Consider the following 15,601-nt stretch of genomic DNA (forward strand, 5'->3'; position numbering starts at 1 on the left):
CCACACCTAATTTGTTAATTTACTGCTCAAATTTGGCGCGCAAATGTGAACGATAGACCGAGCAGCTATCGATAACACAATGTTGAGCCGGTGCGAAATATTTGTTTATTTCGGCGTTTATATAGCTTATATTGTTGTGGGACTGTATAAAATCTATGAGCTGCGCGATCGTATCGTTCAACAGGCTCAGTTTCAGTTCTCGGAAGGCTGGAGCTTGCTGCCGTTCCTGCAACGTCGCCGCCGCGATGACAGCAACGACGAGTTGGAGAACTTTGGGGACTTTATTGCGCTCTTCTGGCCCTTCTACTTGTTGCACGCGATTGTGAGTGGAGTGCTCAACTGGAAGTGGCCACGCCTGCTGTGCCATGGATACGCTGCCGTGTGTGCGTTGGCCTTGGGCCTCAATCTCCATTGGACATCGCTGGCGGTGCTGACTCTGCTGGTCGCCAGCTATTTTCTGGTGTCACTGATCGGCTCCAAGCGCCTGGTGTGGCTCCTCTCTGCGGGCTGGATCCTATGGATCAATGTGATGAAAAACAACACCTGGTGGATTGACAGCGTTGGCTACACGGAGTATGTCATGGTGATAGTCACGCTCTCCTGGAGCTTGCTGCGCGGCTGCAGCTTTGCGCTGTCCAGATTGGGTGCAAAGAAGGATTTGCCTACGTCTACCTACGACTTGATCGAGTACCTGGGCTACGCCATGTACTTTCCATGCCTCACCTACGGACCGATCATCAGTTACCAGCGATTCGCGGCTCGTCGGCGGGAGCAAGAGAATTTTCTGGGATTTATTTTCGCAGTGGGACGCAGTGCTTTCTGGTGGCTACTGATGCAGTGCGGACTGCACTACTTCTACATACACTACATGGCGCGGGATGTGCGTATGGTGGCCATGATGGACTCTGTTTTCTGGCAGCACTCTGCGGGCTACTTCATTGGACAGTTCTTCTTCCTCTACTACGTCGTCACCTACGGACTGGGCATCGCCTTTGCGGCGCATGACGGTATCCCAGCACCCAGCCGTCCCCGCTGCATTGGACGCATACACTTCTACTCGGACATGTGGAAGTACTTTGATGAGGGCCTCTACGAGTTCCTCTTCAAGCACATCTATGCAGAGCTGTGCGGCAAACACTCCTCGCCAGCGCGTAAATTCTCTGCCACTGCCCTGACTTTTGCGTTTGTCTTCGTTTGGCATGGCTGCTACACCTATGTCCTCATCTGGAGCATACTCAACTTCCTGTGCCTGGCCGCGGAGAAGCTCTACAAGACGCTGATCTCCCTGCCGACCTACCAGAACTGGACCCTTAAATACTTGGGCCCTGTGGGCGCTCAGCGACTGCATGCGATGCTGGCCACTCAGCTCTTCATTCCCGCAGCCTTCTCTAATGTTTACTTCATTGGGGGCCAGGAAATTGGCGACTTTCTGATGCGCGGCGCCTACTTGAGTGGAGTTGGAAACTATTTGGCGCTGTGCTTTTGCAGCTATTGTTTCTTTCAGTGCTCCGAGCTGCTGCTGGCCAAGTCAATGTCCCACACAAAGCCAAAAACCAATTGATTCCAGTAGATCTAAACAACAAACTGACAATATTTTGTAATAAAGTTTTGATATATTCATTTAACAACTGAGTCTTGGCTCATCTGTCGTTCTCTTCGTTGTTCTGCCAGTCCAGCCATCCCGTCTGTGTGCATGTGGACGTATAGTTATCCAGCAACTCGTCCAGCATCTCGTCGCAGGTTTGTGTATGCTGCGTGTTGTACAGACCATCGTCCGGCCAATGCGTCTGGGTTTGTATGTGCGACAATCCCAGCTCCTCGAACAATTCATCACACGTCTGGGTGTACATGTTGGCCGAAGTCTGCGCGCCGAACATGGGCTCGCTATCGGAATAGGATGTGAAGCCGTCACCGACTGTAGTGTTCGCCGTGTGTTCCTCCCAGTTGTCGTCTGTCGTTTGGGTTTCTATGTGGCCCACAGAAGTAGTGGCCTGAATCTGTGACATCTCGATCATCGTTTCCTGATCCCAGATATCGTCTGGCGTTTGCGTTTCCTGCCCCACCATTGTCAGCGCCTCCTGATCCCAGTTATCCTCCGGCGTTTGTGTCTCGATGTGGCCAACTGTTGTGGCTGCAGTCTGCTCATGCACCCGCAGTTCCGTTGAAATTTCGTCCATCGTGCCCTGATACCAGTTGTCCTCCGGTGTTTGTGTTTCCTGCACCACCGTTGCCGCTGCCATAGTCATGTCGCTGATGGTGCCCTGATCCCAGTTGTCGTCTGGCGTTTGGGTTTCTATGTTCCGCAGTGGAGGCACAAGTATCTCCTTGAGATCCTCGGACTCTGTTTGAGTTTCTATGTTCAACTTTTGCAGCGATGCCTTCTCTGGCATCTGCTCCACACACTGAACGTCCATGGGTGGCAAATACCAAACGATTGCCTCCGCTCCATCCGTGGAGCTCTCTGGCGTGGGCGGTAGAGGGGGAACTGTTGGTTGGTGCAACTTCTTCCTCGAGCTGAGTGCAGGTATTGCCACCTTCCCGACATTCTTGTCCAACAGATGATTCTTGCGTCTCATGTGGGTTCTCAGAGCAGATGTGCTGCTATATGTAAGCTGGCAGACGGGACACTGGTGATCCAAGCACTTGTGCATCTCCAGTTCACGTTCGAGCAGAAACTTTTCGCCACACAGCACACATTCGTAGTTTTTGGGTAGGTGGCTCTTTTGATAGTGCTGCCGGACCAGGCGTAGGCTGGAGAAGCTTCTGCCCTCCACTCGACCAACTGCCGAGGCATGGTATCTACACTTTTTCTCTGGGCAGTAGAATACAGAAATGTTTGGCTTGGAAAGGAACACTTTGTGCCTTTGCCGCAGGTGCAGTTGGTAGTGGCTGTAGTTGTTGAAGACCTGGTGAACACATTTCTCACAGCGGTATAAGCGTTCCGGCAGCAGCTCCGAAACGTGGGGCGTATAATATTCCATCTTGTTTAAGTTTTTCTGAATCTGCCATATCCGTTCCATGCATTGTAACTGCACTATCTGTCCCTCAAAAATATACCAAAATGTAGATTCTCATTTTTATAATATACCGTAAACATACCGTATATCTCAAATCATTTTCCTCAATATTGATATTCTTATTAATGTTACCGCGGTCACACTGACGCTGCTGCTCGCAAATTTCTTCGAGGTAAAAAATCGTTTAAAAAACCACAAATGGTGCGAATAAATATGTTTCCATGGCAACGTAGCGTATTAAATTGAGTTGCCAAAACAAGTGAACTGCATTAATATTAGTATTGGATATGGATATCAACAGATCGCAGATTCCCAAATTCATGTACAAATATTTTGATCCGATACACAAGCATACATCTAACCCATACCAAAGCGCGATCTGCTTTGAACCAATAATAACAAGTGTGTGTGTGTGTGTGTGTGCCCGCGTACAAAAATATACATTAAAAATTAGCGCAAATTAAATTGGCTGGCGTCACGAATTATTAAAATTAATCCAAGGCTCTTAAGTGCAATAAAACTCACATATATATCATACGGCGTATGTAACGGTGCTTCAGCTGCAGCGACACGCGAGCCCTTTCCCTTGCCCACACCTGCACACCGCATTGTACTCACCCGCCCCACGCCCGCTACTATCACTTTGTGTCTATTCTAGGCGCGACTACGTCATCTGTAGCATCAGCAACATCTGTTCCGAAGATAATGTGTGTTCGGATCGGTAGGGAGGGAGAGGGAGGCGGAGAGCCACATATAATACCAATCGAGTTGATGTTGTTTTCTCAACTGTTGATGTCTGTCTGGGCTCGCTAGTGTCCACAAAGCGGTTTCAAAGGGCGTACGGCAAGGTCGTCTACACTCGCAGAGACAACAGACTGCTTCCCCGTACTCCATTTAAAGTAATTTCATTCTGATGCAATTTGTCATCCATTTAATTAAAATTTCCCGCAATTATCCTAGGCCTGTAAGTGGACAGCCAGCAGATTATTTAATAGATGTCTTAGGGCATGGTCTGGTATCTAGTACGTCTATTAGCCATAAAAAATACACGTAAGCAGTGTCTGAAATTAACACAAATGCTAAAATTAAATAAACATTAAGGCGTTCTTCAAATCCGATTGAGAAACGGAGAAACGTCGAAGAGAAGACCTTGTACGACGCGTAGTGTGTACACAAACAGAGAACACGTAGAATATAATTAAAATATACCCTAGAAGTGGGTATTATAGTTCTGTCTCTGCAAAAAACTGAAAAATCTTCCATTAAAGGTGATCTATGATCTATTTTCGGGGGTTTAATCGTACAAATTCTGATAATTGAGTTCAAGCTTGCGCTTAAATATCATGAGGTTATCGCATTTCCAAGGCAAAAGATTCATCTAAACGTTTGCGATAATGCAACTGAGTCTGACGCAAGTATTGAGATGCAATTGCTTGTTGTGTTGGCTGGCGATGTCTCTGCAGGTAGTAGGCTTGTCAAAAGGGAGTTTCAAACATGAAATTGGAATTGATTCATGCATTTTTCATTGACTAGCAACCGCAATGTGGTTCGCCCACACATACTCGTATCATACAGAAATCAGCATTGAATGAATGACAGTCAGCAGGTTGTGGTTGGGCGTTCTGACCCTGATGTGAGCTTCGTATCTGGTTTACAGCATTGCATTACTTCCGTCTGAATGTACCACAGCACCTCAGTGTTACTGAGTGGTGAAAGTTGGCAGTAAGCGAAGAAGACACTGTTTTTGGCGGTGGGGCTTTGTTTTGAGTGATCGTGTCAAACCCATTTGCCATATCTTATCAGCCCTTGAGTCCGCACCGACAGTGGCCGGCTCCGATTGCTGATTGCCCTTAATTGCATGTCTGTCAATGGAATTTCAATTGCTAATTGACAGAACTACATACGCGGCAGGGTATGTCGGAGGGTATGTATTTTCTGCTGAAACCATTTGCGTTGTGCTCTCTCACGCTCTCTGTGAGTTTTCCACCAGAATGCGTGTCAAAAGACGAAACGCGTGACTCATTGGGCTGGGGGCAGTGGCTGCTGCCGTGCTATTTTCAGCTACATATAATTTTCTCTGTTTACCTGACGCGTGAATTAACCTGAAAGCTTCTTTCTTGCAGAGATACTTCTACGCTAAGTGCATTTACTAGCCTAACAAAATGAGCAAGTCGACGGGCAATGCACCACCGCAGTTCACGTATGTGCCGCCACCATCGGCACCGCCATCCTACCAGGAGGCTGTGGGCGGCGTCAAGCCAGTGGGTCCGTACACGCCCGTAGTGGCACCCGCAACCGCCGGAAATGCAACAATTGTGACCACAGTGGTGCCCATTAGCCGCACATCGACGCACATGATTTGTCCGTCTTGCCATGCCGAGATTGAGACGACCACACGCACGGAGCCCGGCATGATTGCCTACTTGTCTGGCTTTGTGATTGCATTGCTTGGGTAAGTCGCTAATCAATCGAAGTTAAAGCCTTTGAAGTGCTCACTCTTTGCGTTTCTTATTCTAGCTGCTGGCTGGGATGCTGCCTGATACCTTGCTGCATTGACGACTGCATGGATGTGCATCACACGTGCCCCAATTGCAAGGCGTACTTGGGACGCTTCCGTCGATAGGCGGTCGGGCTTTTAATTTAAGCAAGCGCTTTGCCTTTATTTATTTAATTGTAGTCATTTGGATTCCACAAGCGGAAGCGGATGTAAAGAAAAGAAAAGAAATGAAACGAAACGAAACGAGCCAATGCTTCCATTTAATCAAACGCTAATACTTTGCTGAATTGCTCAAAATTGCATCCTTAAAGACAATTTTTTTCTTGTTTGCTATTATGTATCTGTATATGTTTTTGATGCCACGCCACACGCGCGAATGATACCTTTAAAAACAACAAATATGTATATTGTATGTACATAGCTGCCACACATCAAATACAAAATCTAACGAATCTGCAGCTGTATGTACTTATAAGGCCCCTTCCTGCGCCCTTGAAATACTTTTGCACAAAATGATAAATTCAGTTTCTGTTATGGAATGGAACCAATGTAACAAATGGCACAAGTCCATCCACACATATTGTATGTAATAGAGTTTACTAATTTTAACGAGAGACAAATTGCAATACAAGATATTTTTGTAAACGTTTGTAAACGGACCGGGCGGTCTTTGGCGGTCTATTATTGTAAAAGGCTACACATCAGATATACAACACCCCAGCTCTAAATAATTGACTTTTTATTCATTAAATAAAACATTAAATGTGACTAAAAATTAATCCATAATTATAATACATTTTAATATGTAAGGGCGGGCAAGGTACAGCAGATATTTGATTCGTTTTAATCCACGCCCTCGGCTATGACTTTCAATAGCTTCATGCGTAGCTCTCGACGTTTGCTGGGATTCTCAATTTGGTTCATTTCGGCTTTTATGAGCTCTCCAAATGCCTCCACGTCGGCTTTGAATTTGCGCTTGTTGCTCGTTCGACCATTGTCCAAGGAGTCCATGAGCGGATCGACCGTGGGCATGGAAGCACTTTGTAAATCGCTCAAGTAACATGGCACCTCTGTGTCAGTTTCAGCTGGCATCTACGGGTACAACAGAAATAATTATTACATTTAGAGCCAGATACTGACATTTTCTACTCACATTCAAGTCGTCGCTGTCTGAAGTAAACTTTAGATATGGCTTGAGGAATGTGATGTATGCCACCCAGAAAGGTGTCGACTTGTTGCTTTTCTTCTGCTTCAAATAACGCAGATATTGGCTTCGCAAGGACACAATTTTGCTGTTAATGTCTGCCATGTCTATGCGTTCGTACATTTTTCTCATTTCCTTAACAATCTGCTGAAAAGAATTGGCCCTCAAGACTTTATTCCGATACTGTTTGTGATTCGGATCATATAGATTTGGGCATCGCTCGTACAGCTCTATCAGCATTCTGATGCCATCGGGTCCCCAGCGAATCTCCTTGGGCTGTATGTGGGAGGTCAGCAACGGATCGCAAGCGGAATTAGTGTCACTTTCATAATCGTGTGAAAAGCTTGAACAATCAAAATCTATTTCTGATTTTATTTCCTGTATGGGAATAGAGTAGAGATATTTTGGAACATTCACTATGGCAAGAAATACTCACATCAATCTGATTATTGGGGAGTTTAACAAAGGGCTTAAGGAATTGTATGTATTCCACCCAGGCGGGCACTGTTTTGTCGAGTGTGCCCCAATTTGACTGGATCTTTAAAAGGGACAGGTAATGGCTTCTCAGTGTACTGAACTTATTCTTTATGTCTGCCGTGTCTATGGTGTCGTATAGTTTTCTCATCTCTGTGACAATCTGTTGCAACGACTTGGCCCGATCAGGCTTGCAGCGGTAGCCAGGGTGCTGCGGATCGTACAGGATCGGATGACTCTTGTATAGCAAAATAAGCATTCGAATGGACTCGGGATGCCAGCGTATCTTCTAAATATGTGCAGAAATAAATGTATCAACATTTTCAAATATTATCAAACACTTGCCTTGGTTTTTTTTGTGTTTAGCGTCTCGTTAGACTCCAGCGAAGAATCACTTTCACACTTATCATCATCCTCCTCCACTTGGCAGACGTTCTCTGGTTTAATCTCAGTCTTGTGTATCCCGAAGTGATGTGGATCCTGGCCTAGACAGCTGCTTGGTGACTCCTTGCCAGCTTCTGGTTTTATCTCAGTGTTATTTGTCTTTAGCAGAAAGGAATAAATGCAACACGCGCGTACACAGATCGCGAGGCATACTCACATCAGACTCTGATTTTCTCTGACTCTCCGAGTACCTTAGATGTGGCCTGAGAAATTCTATGTACTTCACACAGAAGGGCGCCATCCTCTCGTGCGTTTCCATGCCATTCTTCTGGTAGCATGCCTCATTCTTTAAATGCACCAAGTATTGGCTCCTCAATGTTCCAATCTTATTTTTGATGTCTGTCGTGTCTATGGTTTCGTATATTTTTCGCATTTCCTTCACCATCTGCCGCAATGATTTAGCCCTCAACTGTTTGTTGCGGTACTGATCGTGCTTTGGATCGTACAAGTTCGGACGCTTCTCGTACTGCTCAATCAGCGTTTTGATAGCCTCTGGACTCCAAGTAATCTTCTAAAAACGAAGTTGTTTATAAACACATGTTTTAAGACTATCATAAAATACTTGCCTTGGGCTTAACGATGTCCAGTTTTGGCTCGGTCAGGAGTGGATCGAAAGTAGAACCAGCTTCACTTTCATCGTTGCTCAAACAGTTTGGGACATCGGAGTCAGCTTCTGGTTTAATCTGCACATAATTGTGGATCATTTTGGTGCACACAGACACCTGAATTGTACTCACATCCAAATCCAATGATTTTTGATTTTCGGGCGGCTTCAGAAATGGCCTAAGGAACTCCACGCAGAGCACCCAATTCGGTTTTGCCATTCCATTTTTCTTCTCCTTTTTCAAATAGCTTAAATACTGGCTCCTCAGTGTGCAGATTTTAGTTTTAATATCAGTACTTAGTACATTTTCGTATATTTTTCTCATTTCCAGGACAATCTGGCGAAAAGCCTCAATGCGGAAATCTTTATTGAAGTAATGCTCGTGTTTCGAGTCGTATAGGTGTGGTTTCTCCTTGTACAGCTTCATAAGCATTTTGATGGCATCAGGACTCCAATAAATCTTCTGAAATTGCATAAAATCATGTAGTTTAAGCTCACAATAAGCAAAACACTTTGCACTTTACTTTGGTCCTCGGCATTGTTTACAAAAAATTGCGCAAAATAATACAGAAAGCGCGTCCAGGTGCGCACCGATGTGATTGGTTGTTTTTCACCGATGGAATACGACAGTTTTTATAATTACGCTTTTGTATTTTTTTCCATATCAGTTCAGTATTTTCCTGTTAGCTCGTTTACAGGATGTTTTATTTTATTAACAGACCGGGGAGTTGCTGTAAGCCGCATGAATTTGACGATATACTTACGGTATATTTCGGTATATTTTTGAGGGTTCCTATCGATACATCAAACTGTCATCCAGGGTGACCATTTGGTACTTTTCAGGCATTCTATTTTTGATGTCCGTTCAAAATTTTCAGTAAAATATATTTTTTGTTATATTCCCCCAACATAAACCTGGTCAATGCGGACTCATCGTCTGCGACCAACCAATTTGGCTGTACCGATTAAAAAACAAAACAAAACATATATATACTTTCCAGGATATTTTCACCACGAAATTGAAATTGTATATTTACTGTATATAGGTATATAATGGCATATTTAATGCATTTCATCCGTCTGTTAAATTCCATTTTTAAAGTAAATTCAATAATATAGAGTATCCAAACTCCCACACGTATTTTTTTCAAATTTCCCTAGAGGAGTTTCTCTCTCTTTTGAAGGGATATATCTCTCTCTTCCTTTACCGCTTACGTATTTAACCGTTCGCAATATAATTTGTATGGACCTGCAACATGCTGCGAAAACCTGATCACTGTTCCCCAACATCGTGACCATGTCGTCACCTTGACAATTAGCAACATTGTGATACCCTTCGGGATGTTGGAAATCTCAGGTTCCAATCAATGCAAAAACAAGTCAATCTGTGCCTACTGTCAATCTGTGTTGAAGATATATCTCAATGAAAATTTTCACAATATACATTATGGATATCGAGAATGTATCTAGGTCGATTTATACATTGAAAGCTTATGAAAAGGTTAAAAACATGTCAGTCTAAGATAAAGTCATTACTAATGTTTGAGAGCAGCTTTTGAAAATTAAATTTTTAATATTTTATATGAAAATAGGGTATGCAAATGCATACTATACTAACGTACATTCCATTCCCATTAACGTAACGCTTATGCTATTTTTGTTGACATATCAGCATGAGCGCATCCCGATGAGATATTTACGGTATATTTCGGTATATTTTTGAAGGTCGTTCCTATCGATAAATCCAGCGAACTGTCATCTGTCATGTGCCAAAATTCTTTCTTTTCGTTGTGTTTACGACGGTAGGTAGGTTTTCGTGTTTAATTTGATATTTGCCGTGGCATCCGTGCATATTATTGCAGATGAACAATGAAAATGCATGCCGAGAAGGGCACTGCAGTTGTCTGTGATTTTATGCGGAATTTCCGAAATCGTTTTACTGACCATTGCCCATATTTTGTTTACAGCCCGCACAGCCAAGCAAAATGAAACTGAACCCGTTCGTGTCGTCGTCGCGCAGGAAGAACCGCAAGCGCCACTTCCAGGCCCCATCGCACATCCGCCGTCGTCTGATGTCCGCTCCCCTCTCCAAGGAGCTGCGTCAGAAATACAATGTGCGCTCCATGCCCATTCGCAGGGACGATGAGGTTCAGGTGATCCGTGGCCACTTCAAGACTAACCAGGTTGGCAAGGTTGTCCAGTCCTACCGCAAGAAGTTCGTCGTCTACATTGAGAAGATCCAGCGCGAGAACGCCAACGGCACCAACGTCTACGTGGGCATCCACCCCAGCAAGGTGCTGATTGTCAAGCTCAAGCTGGACAAGGACCGCAAGGCCATTCTGGAGCGTCGCGGCAAGGGACGTCTGGCTGCCCTGGGCAAGGACAAGGGCAAGTACACCGAGGAGACGGCCGCTCAGCCCATGGAGACAGCGTAAATGCCGCTAGCAGTAACGACCACATATTAAACCCATGGGACGTCGCTGTTTACAGTTTTTACCGTAACGGATAAGTTTATAAAACAAAGCAAACAAATTCGCGAAAAAAACCTTGTGTGGAGTGAAAGACCGCATTTCTTTAACAATAAAGAATAGTTGATTTTTCAAATGGACAAAGTAATTGATTTTTGGATAAGCTGGGGACAATGTCGAAACTCGTGGATTTGCTGACTTCAATTAGTGAACACTTTTTTGTTTGTTTAGTTCATGTTGGTCTGCTTGGCCATGAGGATATTATCGCAGCCGTAGTACCAACTCCAATTATGGATCCAAACAAAGTTAATTTCAAAACATTGCTATCTGACTATCTTTCTATCTCAAGTTATTGCAACTGGGATGTTAAGACTTGACCAAAGGAACTTGGTCGTAAGATGACTGGAACATGAGAAGAGGAATGATACCTCGGATAAACGCAAGGCAGTATCGCGTAATCTTTAAACTTCGTAGAATTACCAACAAATCTGGTCAAACTTGGTAGCCAACTTCACTGTGAGACGTTATTACCCAAGAGTAGGGGAATCTCTTTCAATACTAAGATTGTCTCTTTTAATAGCTTAAAAAGTATTCAAGGCATGGAAATTAAGGCACGTTTTTTCACTTTATTCGAGTTGCTTGTGGATTTGAACATTTCTGCTCCAAATGCCTAGGAACAGGACGAATATTCCCTGGTCTACTTATAGGAAAATTGAGATTACAAATAATTGTTTTTAATTGTCAGGGCGTTTCGAACGCTGCTGATTGCTATTGTAAGGTGTGGGACGTTTTTCAGCCCGCGATTTGGAGGGGCCCGTCTGATCTTCGTCATATTTATCGCCGCGACGACGACGTTCCTCTTTAATGAATGCCTTGCGCTGGGCCGGGAACATTCCTTTCGGTTCGCGTACTATATTTGCCTGAGCGCAATAAACCTGAGGATTATAGTCCTCCTCCCTATCATCGTCCCAATTCTCTTCAGCTTCAATTTTGTCGTGTCGTGTGTCGGCGCGCAGTTCAGCTGGTTCGCTAGTCAGATATTGTACAATTATTTTGCGATCGTCGCATGATTTGGTGTGTTGCTGTGGGAGGAAAATTAGGTATGTTCAGCTTCAGGCTTTTTTTTGTTTACGAGATTTCCTTCAAGATAACTTACATAGAACTCTGGCTCTGGTATGAGATGCGCCTTGTTGAACGGACACACAAAAAGTTCCACCGTGTCTTTGTGGAGCTCACGACATTTTATTATATGTTGCTGATACTTTCTACGCAGCATCACATGCTCCTTGTTGTAGGGGCATGAAACCATATCCCTTTCCTCCAGGCTTTGCATTATTTTGGTAATAAATTGCGTTTTGAGATCGAAATCAGATAAATTCAGAATCAAGCGCTACATGCAGCAAGTGTGCTGGAAAACGATATTCTTATCTCTCAAAAAAAAAATCTTTTATTCGATTAGAGCCGATATGTGATAGTTATTAAATGGTTAAAACGAGTCGAATATCAGGATATCCCTTAAACATACATCCGTGAGAGAGTCTGCAACAATTTTGTAAATAAATGTGGAGCTTTAAATTACAAAAATCTTCGTACTATTGTGATTTAAGAAGATTCAGCGATTCATCGTTTAGGACATTCATCGCATTTCCGACCATCTCTTTTCTGCGGGAGTTTTACAGCACTAGCTTGCACTTAATAAACAATACTCTGAAAATATTTGTAAAATTTACGAAATACATATTTTAGACTTTATTAAAGGAATAAACACAAAAGAAAAGCAAAATGGGCAAAGGTTTCAACAATTACATGTGCAAGAAATTCTTCCATCCCGCCTCCAGGGATAATCTCAAGAGGGTAAGTACTCGGAAATGGCGTTTCATTGAATGATCTGAACGAAATTCTCGCATTTCCAGGTTTGGATGGCGGAACAACAGGCCGATGCCTACAAGAAAAAACAGGAGGAGCTGCGCAACCAGTATGAGAAAGAACAAAATCTGCACGAAAACAAGGCAATGCTCAGCAAGGACAGCAAGGACAAGCTGAGTGTCAATTTTATGTACGAGCCGCCGCCAGGAGTGCGCAAGGAGCGCGAAAAAGACGATGACGAGCCGGAGTACAAGTTCGAGTGGCAGCGCAAATACAATGCTCCCCGAGAGTCGTACTGCAAGGGCGACACCGAGATCCGGGATCAGCCGTTTGGCATCCAGGTGCGCAATGTGCGCTGTCTCAAGTGCCACAAATGGGGGCACATCAACACGGACAAGGAGTGCAGCATGTACAGCATATCCATGAGCGAAGCACGCAAGCTGCACGCAGAATCGGAGGCCACCGACATCATGTCCAAGAACGTGCTCGAGGAGCAGATGAAGGAGGACGGTCTGATGATGAAGCGTTCAGCGTTGGAGCTGCAGAGCATTAAGACAATCCAGAGACAGCACCAGCTGGTGCCCAGCGACGAGGACGAAGAGGCCAATGCCAATCAACAGAATCCCGAGCTCATGTTCCTCAAGTCCCTGACCAAAAAGCAGAAGCTAAAGCTGCTCAAAAAGCTAGAGAAGATCGATCGGATGAAGCGCAAGGGCGAGAGCATCAAGAAGCCAAGCAAGAAAAAGTCTAAAAAGCAAAAGGAAGAAAAAGACGGCAAGAAGAAAAAGTCCAAGAGCAGCCAAAAGGAGAAACCAGCCAGAAAAGAAAGGAAATCTTTGGATAGCGATGGCTCGTCCTCGTCCTCCTCCTCAGATAGCGAAGCGGAGGACAACCATAGAAGCCAACACAAATACCAACAGTCCAGGGAGCCACAAAGCCAAAGGAGAAACGGTGCCCAACGATCGAGAGAGTCGGATGACGACTACCATCGGCGACGCAATGACCGGAGTGAGCGTAGAGAGCTCTCCCGCTCCGGCAGCAGGGAAAGACGTCGAGAGAGGGAACGCAGGGATTACTCCAGGCGTTAGGCATACAGATTCCCAATGTATTATCCATTTTTTTACCAATAAAAACTCTTTTGTGGGTAGATGATTTAATGGTTCTTCGGAATAGTGTAGTGCCATGAGTGCAGCAATGAGTTGAGAATTAGCTACGCTAAAGCCAAATGCCATTGCAAAAGGTTAAGAAGTTTATTGATTCGCGAACCCATTTTACATTCGCGCCAACTGGGCCGTGGTGGTGGATCCAGCGGAGACGCATAGCTCAGCGCCGTGATTGCTGCCGCCCTCGCGGGTAACGCTCTTCACATGGATGTGGCTCTTGAGCATTGCCGCCCGCAGGATGAGCATGCGCGTGTGGCGCTGATACTTCTTGCCCAGGACCAGGGCACGCTCGAACGTGCTATTCCGCTGATCGGCCTCCTTGGCGTACAGGATCTTGTTGTGCGAGTCAATGCGGGCCTGAATCTGTCCGTCCAGTATCAGCTGCATTACCTCGTTCTCCAGATCACCCACCGAGGAGTTGAAGGCCATTGCCATTTTGTGCATTTCTGCCGACATATAGGGACTGAAGTACTGGATGAGGGCGCGATTGCGTATTTTGGTGTAGAGCGTGCTCACATGCGGCGCTATGTACATGTCCACGAGCAGATTGTCCCGAATCTCATCGAGCAGCGTTAGGCACGAGGCGTACTTGCTCTCGTAGAACTTGAATATAATGTCGCGCAGCTGCGGCTCCAGCTCGAGGAACAGCTTGAATGATGTGGAGGCAATCACCAGACGCTTCAGCTCCGGCCTGTCGAAGGTGGCCAGTGCGCAGAGCCCACCATAGACAGCCACATTGTTGGTGGATATCATTTCGGGGAACTCGCAATGGTCAAAGTTGGCGTTCAGGAAATGCTTGGCCGCCACCTTGTATTTCTTTTGCTGCAGCTCGGCCAGGCCGGCGGCACACTCGAGGCGTGTGTGCACCTGGGCGTTGGCCTCCTTGGATCCCTCGGCAAAGTCTGGGGTGCTCTCCGCCTTCGATATATAGCTCATGACATGCACCCAGTTCTGCAGATAAATGGAAACCTTGATCACGTTTAGGCACATGTTCACCACATGCTTGCCGCTGGTGCAGTAGTCGCGGGCACGCGAGTAGCACTTCAGAGCATTGGTCAGATCCCCGCAGCTCAGATAGTGGTCGGCCAGGTCGTCGTGGCCTCGCCGAATGCTCTCCTTGATCGAGTTCGACTTGTAGTTCTTCAGATCCGAATCGAGTTTCTCCAGCTTAAGGGCAGCCTTCTTCATCTTGGTGTCCACCCAGACAGCGTCGTAGGCAAACGAATCCTTCTCGCCAGCGGCGGCCTGGCCCTGGGCCAGCGGGGGCAAAGCGATTGCAGCCGGCACGGCGGCTATGTCCGGCAGAGCAGCGGCTGGCACTGGTGCCAGATCTGCAGCCGGTGCTGGCGGTACAGGGGCATTGCTGGCGTTCAAGTCGCTCAGTCGCTTGTGCAGCAGCTGGTAGAGATTCACGTTGTACGTCGTCTGTACATACGTGATGGCCATTTTGAGCGCCTCCACGGCCAGGCTGGGGCAAACGTCGGCCACATACATCAGACGGTGGAGTCGCACAATGCCATTGTATTGATTGGCATACACCTCCAGGTCGATGCTGGGGTTCTCCACCACGATCTGCTGTTCCTCGTTGTTTTCATTGTCCTCGTTAGGCGGCGCATCCACTTGCATTGGCTCGATGGCGTTCTTTTTGTTTGCAAGCAAGAAATATTTCAGCATCACTACAATTGGCCAGGATTCCTATTGAGCTTACCTGCATCAGTGGCGGCATGGGCAGCACAGGCATATTGCAACGATTTCGCTGTTCAAATTTAATAAAGTAGTCTTTGTATGCGAAAACGAACTTTTTTTTGTCAAAATGTATTTGCAAAAAAAACAAGAGCTATCGATTAACAGCAATGGACTCCGG

General features: G+C 45.7%; 8 protein-coding genes across 9 annotated transcripts; 4 read left to right on the forward strand and 4 right to left on the reverse strand.

Moving 5' to 3' along the window:
* Positions 1-63: 63 nt before the first annotated feature.
* LOC117579121 (protein-cysteine N-palmitoyltransferase Rasp) lies at positions 64-1,619 on the forward strand. Its single transcript, XM_034264852.1, has one exon. It carries the CDS (start codon positions 80-82, stop codon positions 1,559-1,561), a length of 1,482 nt encoding a protein of 493 aa, XP_034120743.1. The 5' UTR covers positions 64-79; the 3' UTR covers positions 1,562-1,619.
* Positions 1,594-3,043, reverse strand: LOC117579122. Its single transcript, XM_034264853.1, has one exon. The coding sequence runs from the start codon at positions 3,018-3,020 to the stop codon at positions 1,641-1,643; it is 1,380 nt and encodes a 459-aa protein (XP_034120744.1). The 5' UTR covers positions 3,021-3,043; the 3' UTR covers positions 1,594-1,640.
* Positions 3,044-3,146: 103 nt separating this feature from the next.
* On the forward strand, positions 3,147-6,242 carry LOC117579123 (cell death-inducing p53-target protein 1). The gene is made up of 3 exons (XM_034264854.1): positions 3,147-3,189; positions 5,141-5,469; positions 5,535-6,242. The coding sequence occupies exons 2-3, from the start codon at positions 5,180-5,182 to the stop codon at positions 5,638-5,640; spliced, it is 396 nt and encodes a 131-aa protein (XP_034120745.1). The 5' UTR covers positions 3,147-3,189; positions 5,141-5,179; the 3' UTR covers positions 5,641-6,242.
* Positions 6,237-8,913, reverse strand: LOC117579119. 2 transcript variants are annotated; one of them, XM_034264848.1, is made up of 8 exons: positions 8,765-8,912; positions 8,374-8,703; positions 8,203-8,319; positions 7,794-8,147; positions 7,538-7,735; positions 7,155-7,481; positions 6,668-7,096; positions 6,237-6,606 (listed from the first exon to the last, which is right to left on the reverse strand). In XM_034264848.1, the coding sequence occupies exons 1-8, from the start codon at positions 8,777-8,779 to the stop codon at positions 6,358-6,360; spliced, it is 2,019 nt and encodes a 672-aa protein (XP_034120739.1). In that variant the 5' UTR covers positions 8,780-8,912; the 3' UTR covers positions 6,237-6,357. The 2 variants fall into 2 exon arrangements, with proteins under 2 accessions (XP_034120739.1, XP_034120741.1); XM_034264850.1 differs by lacking the exons at positions 7,794-8,147; positions 8,203-8,319 and having other exon boundaries at positions 7,538-7,720; positions 8,765-8,913.
* Positions 8,914-9,970: 1,057 nt separating this feature from the next.
* On the forward strand, positions 9,971-10,844 carry LOC117579780 (60S ribosomal protein L26). The gene is made up of 2 exons (XM_034265839.1): positions 9,971-10,046; positions 10,208-10,844. The coding sequence occupies exon 2, from the start codon at positions 10,226-10,228 to the stop codon at positions 10,673-10,675; it is 450 nt and encodes a 149-aa protein (XP_034121730.1). The 5' UTR covers positions 9,971-10,046; positions 10,208-10,225; the 3' UTR covers positions 10,676-10,844.
* Positions 10,845-11,314: 470 nt separating this feature from the next.
* On the reverse strand, positions 11,315-12,112 carry LOC117579046 (gametocyte-specific factor 1 homolog). The gene is made up of 2 exons (XM_034264741.1): positions 11,865-12,112; positions 11,315-11,790 (listed from the first exon to the last, which is right to left on the reverse strand). The coding sequence occupies exons 1-2, from the start codon at positions 12,039-12,041 to the stop codon at positions 11,443-11,445; spliced, it is 525 nt and encodes a 174-aa protein (XP_034120632.1). The 5' UTR covers positions 12,042-12,112; the 3' UTR covers positions 11,315-11,442.
* Positions 12,113-12,395: 283 nt separating this feature from the next.
* LOC117579045 (corepressor interacting with RBPJ 1) lies at positions 12,396-13,731 on the forward strand. The gene is made up of 2 exons (XM_034264740.1): positions 12,396-12,562; positions 12,622-13,731. Exons 1-2 carry the CDS (start codon positions 12,491-12,493, stop codon positions 13,660-13,662), a joined length of 1,113 nt encoding a protein of 370 aa, XP_034120631.1. The 5' UTR covers positions 12,396-12,490; the 3' UTR covers positions 13,663-13,731.
* A 54-nt stretch (positions 13,732-13,785) lies between these two features.
* Positions 13,786-15,598, reverse strand: LOC117579043 (COP9 signalosome complex subunit 1b). Its single transcript, XM_034264739.1, has 2 exons — positions 15,446-15,598; positions 13,786-15,378 (listed from the first exon to the last, which is right to left on the reverse strand). Exons 1-2 carry the CDS (start codon positions 15,476-15,478, stop codon positions 13,846-13,848), a joined length of 1,566 nt encoding a protein of 521 aa, XP_034120630.1. The 5' UTR covers positions 15,479-15,598; the 3' UTR covers positions 13,786-13,845.
* Between the last annotated feature and the right edge of the window lie 3 nt (positions 15,599-15,601).

This window comes from Drosophila guanche, unplaced genomic scaffold, assembly GCF_900245975.1.
Source record: "Drosophila guanche unplaced genomic scaffold, DGUA_6, whole genome shotgun sequence".
Lineage (NCBI taxonomy): Eukaryota > Metazoa > Arthropoda > Insecta > Diptera > Drosophilidae > Drosophila > Drosophila guanche.

Bases quoted from the DNA above. Each gene is read 5' to 3' on its own strand.
- LOC117579119 (XM_034264848.1), bottom strand. The intron at 7,736-7,793 runs GTGAGTATGCCT...TTTCTGCTAAAG, and splicing joins AGAGAAAATCAGAGTCTGAT to ACAAATAACACTGAGATAAA. The intron at 6,607-6,667 runs GTGAGTAGAAAA...TTGTACCCGTAG, and splicing joins CAGACAGCGACGACTTGAAT to ATGCCAGCTGAAACTGACAC.
- LOC117579122 (XM_034264853.1), bottom strand. From the start codon at position 3,020: ATGGAACGGATATGGCAGATTCAGAAAAACTTAAACAAGATGGAATAT.
- LOC117579123 (XM_034264854.1), top strand. From the start codon at position 5,180: ATGAGCAAGTCGACGGGCAATGCACCACCGCAGTTCACGTATGTGCCG. The intron at 5,470-5,534 runs GTAAGTCGCTAA...TTCTTATTCTAG, and splicing joins TTTGTGATTGCATTGCTTGG to CTGCTGGCTGGGATGCTGCC.
- LOC117579045 (XM_034264740.1), top strand. From the start codon at position 12,491: ATGGGCAAAGGTTTCAACAATTACATGTGCAAGAAATTCTTCCATCCC. The intron at 12,563-12,621 runs GTAAGTACTCGG...TCGCATTTCCAG, and splicing joins CCAGGGATAATCTCAAGAGG to GTTTGGATGGCGGAACAACA.
- LOC117579043 (XM_034264739.1), bottom strand. From the start codon at position 15,478: ATGCCTGTGCTGCCCATGCCGCCACTGATGCAG. The intron at 15,379-15,445 runs GTAAGCTCAATA...GCAAACAAAAAG, and splicing joins CCATGCCGCCACTGATGCAG to AACGCCATCGAGCCAATGCA.
- LOC117579121 (XM_034264852.1), top strand. From the start codon at position 80: ATGTTGAGCCGGTGCGAAATATTTGTTTATTTCGGCGTTTATATAGCT.
- LOC117579046 (XM_034264741.1), bottom strand. From the start codon at position 12,041: ATGCAAAGCCTGGAGGAAAGGGATATGGTTTCATGCCCCTACAACAAG. The intron at 11,791-11,864 runs GTAAGTTATCTT...TTCCTCCCACAG, and splicing joins TACCAGAGCCAGAGTTCTAT to CAACACACCAAATCATGCGA.
- LOC117579780 (XM_034265839.1), top strand. From the start codon at position 10,226: ATGAAACTGAACCCGTTCGTGTCGTCGTCGCGCAGGAAGAACCGCAAG.